The sequence below is a fragment of the Heteronotia binoei genome, chromosome 5, assembly GCF_032191835.1.
Source record: "Heteronotia binoei isolate CCM8104 ecotype False Entrance Well chromosome 5, APGP_CSIRO_Hbin_v1, whole genome shotgun sequence".
Lineage (NCBI taxonomy): Eukaryota > Metazoa > Chordata > Lepidosauria > Squamata > Gekkonidae > Heteronotia > Heteronotia binoei.
In genome coordinates, this window is record NC_083227.1 from 5,555,132 (window position 1) to 5,562,767 (window position 7,636).

The 7,636-nt window shown below is 47.3% G+C and overlaps 1 protein-coding gene across 1 annotated transcript; it reads left to right on the forward strand.

Moving 5' to 3' along the window:
• The first annotated feature begins 3,211 nt into the window (after nucleotides 1-3,211).
• On the forward strand, nucleotides 3,212-6,967 carry LOC132571586 (zinc finger protein OZF-like). Its single transcript, XM_060238384.1, has 2 exons — nucleotides 3,212-3,251; nucleotides 5,334-6,967. Exons 1-2 carry the CDS (start codon nucleotides 3,212-3,214, stop codon nucleotides 6,965-6,967), a joined length of 1,674 nt encoding a protein of 557 aa, XP_060094367.1.
• Nucleotides 6,968-7,636: the final 669 nt, after the last annotated feature.

A 7,636-nucleotide genomic window follows, 5' to 3' on the forward strand; every position in this document is an offset into this window, starting at 1 on the left:
GAAGGCAGTTCTTCACAGTAATTAAAATATTCCGGTCTCACCCTCCTCCTCCTTCTGGGGCACCAGAGCTCTGAAAAACACTTTTTGGGGGCCAATAAGGATGGGAGGATTTGGCTTCTGTACCTGTGCTTACGTGGGCATCTCGTGGGCCGCTGTGGGAAACAGGATGCTGGAGGAGGAATAGCAGGGTGTGAACTGGCACCTCTCAGGAGCTGTTCTCAAAAGAGCGGTTTCTGTCACAGCTCTCTCAGCCCCTCCTATCTCAAGTCACGTGTGGGCCAATGGAACAGTGATGTGTCACACCACGTCATTTCCACCCCCTCTGAAATACATAGAATCCTAGAGTTGGAAGGGACCTCCAGGGTCATCTAGTCCAACCCCCTGCACAGTGCAGGAAACTCACAAACACCTCCCCCTAAATTCACAGGATCTTCGTTGCTGTCAGCTGGCCATCTAGCCTCTGTTTAAAAACCTCCAAGGAAGGAGAATCCTAGAGTTGGAAGGGACCTCCAGGGTCATCTAGTCCAACCCCCTGCACAATGCAGGAATCTCACAAATACCTCCCCTTAAATTCACAGGATGTTCATTGCTGTCAGATGGCCCTCTAGCCTCTGTTTCAAAACCTCCAAGGAAGGAGAGCCCACCACCTCCCGAGGAGGAAGCCTGTTCCACTGAGGAACTGCTCTAATGGTCAGGAAGTTCTTCCTAGTGTTGAGACAGAAACTCTTTTGATTTAATTTCAACCCATTAGTTCTGGTCCTACCTTCCGGGGCCACAGAAAACAATTCCACACCCTCCTCTATAGGACAGCCCTTCAAGTCCTTGAAGATGGTGTTCTTATCACCTCTCAGCCGCCTCCTCTCCAGGCGAAACATTCCCAGTTCCTTCAGCCTTTCCTCATAGGACTTGGTCTCCGATCCCTCACCATCTTCGCCACCCTCCTCTGGACCCGTTCCAGCTTGTCTATATCCTTCTTAAAATGTGGTGCCCAAAACTGAACACAATACTCCAGGTGAGGTCTTACCAGGGCAGAGCATCAGCAGCCTTTGTAATGCTTGAGGCTTTCAGGTCCCAGAATTTAGTATAAAGTCTTTTAAGATGTGTAAAGAGTCCAGTAGCACCGTTAAGACTAACAGATTTTATTTTAGCATAAAGTTTCGAGAAACACAGCTCATTTTTTCATTAAAAATTAGGTGAGTGTAGAGAGGGCATCACATCTCTGGGAAGGGGTTGCACAAACCAAGGTAGAATCATAGAATCCTGGAGTTGGAAGGGACCTCTAGGGTCATCTAGTCCAACCCCCTGCACAATGCAGGAAACTCACAAATACCTCCCCCTAAATTCACAGGATCTTCATTGCTGTCAAATGGCCATCTACCCTCTGTTTCAAAACCTCCAAGGAAGGAGAGCCCACCACCTCCCAAGAAAACCTGTTCCACTGAGGAATCGCTCTAACAATCAGGAAGTTCTTAGAATCATAGAATCCTAGAGTTGGAAGGGACCTCCAGGATCATCTAGTCCAACCCCCTGCACAATGCAGGAAACTCAAAAACACCTCCCCGCTAAATTCACAGGATCTTCATTGCTGCTGGATGGCCATCTAGCCTCTGTTTAAAAATCTCCAAGGAAGGGGAGCCCACCATTTCCCGAGGAAGCTTGTTCCACTGAGGAATTGCTCTAATGGTCAGGAAGTTCTTCCTAATGTTGAGCCAGAAACTCTTTTGATTTAATTTCAACCCATTGGTTCCGGGGCCACAGAAAACAATTCCGCACCATCCTCTATAGGACAGCCCTTCAAGTCCTTTAAGAGGGTGATCATATCACCTCTCAGCCATTTACCAACTTGTGAACAAGATAGTATGTGGAACTTTATCAAAAGCCTTAGTGAAATCAAGCTAAATGATGTTTATAGCATTCCCCTGATCCAGCAAGGTAGTCACTTTCTCAAAAAAAGAGATCAGGTTAGTCTGACATGACTTGTTCTTGAGAAAGCCATGCTGGCTCTTAGTAATCACATCCATTCTTTCTACAAACAAGCCAATGGAATAGCAAGTCCCAGAAAACACTCCTCATTCCTCCTTTGTCTCGCAGGCAGTGAAGAGACGCTGTTGAATCGTTGTCTTTTCAGAAGTGTGGAAACGGCTGCTGCGTCTACAGTCCAGGTGAGGGATCTGAGCAGGGGCCAGTCTGGATCCCTCCTCCTTTCTCAGTGGGGCTTTTGCTCCTGCAGTTTCTGTAAGGTTTCCAGGCAAGAGAGGGTCTGCATGCCCTTCCCCCAAGCCTTACATCCTGCACCCTTCCAGGCTACTCCCGTCCAGTGTGCAATCTCTGCCTGGCATGACCTCTGATGAGGAGGGGATCTTCTTTTTCTTCCAGGGTCCCTTTTCCTTTGAGGAGGTGTCCGTCTCTTTCACGGAGGCAGAGTGGGCCCTGCTGGATCCGGGACAAAGAGCTCTGTACAGGGAAGTCATGCTGGAGAACTATGGGAACGTGGCCTCTCTGGGTAAGGATCTTTTCTAGGTGACAAAGGTGTGAATTCCGCCATTGTGATGAGGCATGAATCAAAACACTGAACAACAATATGCCGTTTTCACTCCGGTCACGCTACTTGTCCGGAGGCATGTGAGGGCTGTGTTGTGGCCATCACCCAAGCTAGAGAAGGGGTCCTTGACTGAGGTAAAGGTGGGATGAGAGGCCCTCAGAAAAACTCCAGAAGGGTCCAGACCAGGGATCAGGAACGTTGGCTCTCCAGATGTTTTTTGCCAACAACTCCCATCAGCCCCAGCCAGCATGGCCAATGGCTGGGGCTGATGGGAGTTGTAGGCAAAAAACGTCTGGAGAGCCAACGTTCCCGACCCCTGGTCCAGATCCTCATTTCTTTGTTGCCAGCTTTTACAACACTCCGTTCCCACAGATGGGGTTGCAAACGACAGCCTCTGGCTGTGATCTGGAAATGATCGATCCCCCCATACACTGGTTGGGATTCTGTGCTTTGATTTTGACCTTTTATTCTTTTACTAGGAATAAGGCCCGTTGTGGGGAGAAATACAAAGGGTGCAAAAAGTTTGCTGTGTGTGTTGTGGCCTTTGGGGGGGGCAAAGATAGAGGGAAGCCAGGTATGTTGAGAAGGCAGCTTTTTGGAAGGGAAGTGGGGAAATGTGGGTAAGTTATTCTTTTATTCTTGCTTGGGTTCTGTCCTTCCCCTATAAGAATGGTCATTGTCCGTCTCTGCAGGAAAAAATTGTTACCAGGTCAGCAGGCTTCTACTTTGAGTACTGCCTCGCTTAAGTTTACTCCTGGATGGGATCTGGCTAGAACCAAGTTTTGGGAGGAAGAGAAGAAGACATAAGCAGGCCCTAATGTATTTTATTGAACCTTCAGCAAAATAACATATGAACATATGAAGCTGCCTTATACTGAATCAGACCCGCGGTCCATCAAAGTCAGTATTGTCTACTCAGACTGGCAGCGGCTCTCCAGGGTCTCAAGCTGAGGTTTTTCACACGTACTTGCCTGGAGCCTTTTGAGATGGAGATGCCGGGGATTGAACCTGGGACCTTCTGCTTACCAAGCAGATGCTCTATCACTGAGCCACCGTCCCTCCAAAAAAGCTCGGAGCATAGAACTTAAATACAGCGTCCGCTGCTTAACCGAAGTCAGAAAAGAGAATTCTCTTGAGAACCGTACAATGGAACGTTGACAATAGCTATACTTTTTTTTGCAAAATTAAAACATTCTTGTGGGAATGCCACGAGCACACCGGTAGTCAGACCCTTGATGCCATTACACTTTGTCCATCAATGGGTTGTCAGACAGGCCAGAGCCCCGGACATACAAGAGAGATGTGACACGAATCTCTAGACACTGAATCAAAGACACAGCATAGAATGTAAGGAATGTAAGCTGGGGGTGGGGGGATCGGCAGCCAGGCACTGTCTGCGTGGGAAAGACAGGAATAGCCAAGAAGAGGAAGATATTGGATTGATATCCCGCCCTCCACTCCAAAGAGTCTCAGAGCGGCTCACAATCTCCTTTCCCTTCCTCCCCCACAACAGACACCCTGTGAGGTGGGTGGGGCTGAGAGGGCTCTCACAGCAGTTGAACTTTCAAGGACAGAGTCTCAGAGCGGCCTACAATCTCCTTTCCCTTCCTTCCCCACAACAGATACCCTGTGAGGTGGGAGGGGCTGAGAGGGCTTTCACATCAGCTGCCCTTTTAAGGACAGAGGCTCAGAGTGACCTACAATCTCCTTTCCCTTTCTTCCCCACACCCTGTGAGGTGGGTGGGGCTGAGAGGGCTCTCACAGCAGCTGAACTTTAAAGGACACCATCTCAGAGCGGCCTACAATTTCCTTTCCCTTCCTCCCCCACAGCAGACACCCTGTGAGGTGGGTGGGGCTGAGAGGCCTCTCAGAGCAGCTGCCCTTTCAAGGACAAAGGCTCAGAGTGGCCTACAATCTCCTTTTCCCTTCCCCACAACAGATACCCTGTGAGGTGGGTGGGGCTGAGAGGGCTTTCACAGCAGCTGCCGTTTCAAGGACAACCTCTGCCAGAGCTATGGCTGACCCAAGGCCTTTCCAGAAGCAGCAAGTGGAGGTGTGGGGAATCAAACCCCGTTCTCCCAGATTTTAAAAACCATTTCGTGGTGGTGTATCTCTACATTATAAGGGAGTTCTTCTTTTCTGACGGTGATCACCGAGTACTCTATATGGTGTCGGGTGGCAGTTCTCTCCCGGTTAGATATCAAAGGCCTGTCGGAACAATTCGGTCTTACAGGCCCTGCAGAAAGTGGAGAGATCCCGCAGGGCCCTTATGGCCTCTGGGAGTGCATTCCGCAATTCTGGTGCTGCCACCGAGAAGGCCCTAGATCGCGTAGGATGCAACCTAGCCTCCTTTGGTCCAGGGATGGACAATAGATTTTTTTGTCCCTGATATTTTGTACCTCAGGAGGCTCTCAAGAGAGCAGTCCCTTCCCAAGTGAGCTGGTAAAAAGTCTGTATCCTTCATGGTTATTTCAAGACAACAAGCAAGGAATGCCCATGGGACTTTTCTGCTTCATTTTTAAGCAACTCTTAGTTTGGTAGAATAATATACCCCACTGGACAAGGTGGGAGGGAGGCCTTCTGGAGCCTGGAATTTGAAAGATCAGCATCTCCTTATGGGAAAGAGCTCAGCTGTGGCTCTTGAAAGGTATCCTTAAATCCGGAATGTTCTGGAGAAAGGTGGGTTGGTTAAGGTTAGTCAAGCGTGACGAGGCCAAGGGAAAGGAGATTGTAGGCCACAGATGGCCCTTTCCTGCCCTCCCAGGTACTAATGCTTCCGTTTTTTTTCCAGCAAAGGATGATCAGATGAATGAGGAGGGTGAGGAACTACAGCTGCGTTTGCCAGATGAAGTTATTAATAAAGACTCAAAAGGAAATGTAAGGAATCAAGGCAGACCCAAGAGAAAGAAGGACAGCCATTTTGTTGAGAAGAGAAATGGAAGAAAGCGTAATGAACATTTACCCAAGCACAATAGAATGGAGATGAGTCAGTCCATTAAGTATGGAAAGGACATCAGATATAGATCACAGCTTCTAGTGAACCAAAGAATAGAAAAACGAGATAAATCTTTTGAAAGCTCGGAGTACGGAAAGAAATTCAATCAGAATGGCAAGCTTCAGCAGTGTCAAAGAACTCACAAAGAGGATAAACTGTCTGAATGCACAGTAGGTGGCAAGAAATTCGGGTTCAATGGCAATCTTCAGCAGCATCAAAGAACCCACACAGGAGAGAAACCTTTTGAATGCACAGAGTGTGGAAAGACATTCAGTGACAAGAGCAGTCTTAAACAGCATCAGAGAACCCACACAGGAGAGAAACCTTTTGCATGCTCAACGTGTGGAAAGAGATTCAGTCGGAGTGGCCATCTTCAAAAGCATCAGAGAACCCACACAGGAGAGAAACCTTTTGAATGCTCAGAGTGTGGAAAGAGATTCACTAACAGTGGCACTCTTCAAAAGCATCAGAGAACCCACACAGGAGAGAAACCTTTTGAATGCACAGAGTGTGGAAAGAGATTCAGTCACAGTGGCACTCTTCAAAAGCATCAGAGGACCCACACAGGAGAGAAACCTTTTGCATGCTCAGCGTGTGGAAAAAGATTCAGTCACAGAAGCACTCTTCAAAAGCATCAGAGAACCCACACAGGAGAGAAACCTTTTGAATGCTCAGAATGTGGAAAGAGATTCAATCGCAGTAGCAATCTTCAAAGGCATCAGAGAACCCACACAGGAGAGAAACCTTTTGAATGCTTAGAGTGTGGGAAGAGATTCCGTGAGAGTGGCACTCTTCAAAAACATTGGAGAACCCACACAGGGGAGAAACCTTTTGAATGCACAGAGTGTGGAAAGAGATTCATTCAGAGTGACAATCTTCAACAGCATCAGAGAACCCACACAGGAGAGAAACCTTTTGAATGCTCAGAATGTGGAAAGAGATTCAGTCACAGTGGCAATCTTCAAAAGCATCAGAGAACCCACACAGAAGAGAAACCTTTAAAATGCTCAGAATGTGGAAAGAGATTCAGTCAGAGTAGCCATCTTCACCAACATCAGAGAACCCACACAGGGGAGAAACCTTTTGAATGCACAGAGTGTAGAAAGAGATTCAGGCACAGCAGCACTCTTCAACAGCATCAGAGAACCCACACAGGGGAGAAACCTTTTGCATGCTCAACGTGTGGAAAGAGATTCAGTCACAGTAGCAGTCTTAAAGAGCATCAGAGAACCCACACAGGAGAGAAACCTTTTGCATGCTCAGAGTGCGGAAAGAGATTCAGTCGGAGTGTCCATCTTCAACAGCATCAGAGAACCCACACAGGAGAGAAACCTTTTGAATGCTCAGAGTGTGGAAAGAGATTCAGTCACAGTGGCAGTCTTCAAAGGCATCAAAGGACCCATACAGTAAGTAAAGTAAAAGTAAAGTAAAATTTTATTTGTATCCCGCCCTCCCCCACCAAAGCAGGCTCAGGGCAGCTAACAACAACAGAAAACAACGGTACATTAATAAACCATTACATTAATAAACATTAAGTTAGCCTTAAAACCAGTTAATACATTAATTAAAAGCCATTACTGATCTAATTACATTAAATTGAATTACATTGAATTAAATCTAACCATAATATTATCGTTAGCGCTATACAGGAGAGAAACCTTTTGCATGCTCAACGTGTGGAAAGAGATTCAGTCGGAGTGGCCATCTTCAAAAGCATCAGAGAACCCACACAGGAGAGAAACCTTTTGAATGCTCAGAGTGTGGAAAGAGATTCACTAACAGTGGCACTCTTCAAAAGCATCAGAGAACCCACACAGGAGAGAAACCTTTTGAATGCACAGAGTGTGGAAAGAGATTCAGTCACAGTGGCACTCTTCAAAAGCATCAGAGGACCCACACAGGAGTGAAACCTTTTGCATGCTCAGCGTGTGGAAAAAGATTCAGTCACAGAAGCACTCTTCAAAAGCATCAGAGAACCCACACAGAGGAGAAACCTTTTGAATGCTCAGTATGTGGAAAGAGATTCAGTCTGAGTGGCAACCTTCAACTGCATCAGGGGACCCACACAGGGGAGAAAACTTTTGAGTCCTTAGAGTGTG

What these genes read in the sequence shown, in the direction of transcription:
- LOC132571586 (XM_060238384.1), top strand. Translation starts at nt 3,212, where the DNA reads ATGGTCATTGTCCGTCTCTGCAGGAAAAAATTGTTACCAG. An exon ending in CAGGAAAAAATTGTTACCAG is followed by an intron (nt 3,252 to 5,333) that starts GTCAGCAGGCTT and finishes TTTTTTTTCCAG; the next exon opens with CAAAGGATGATCAGATGAAT.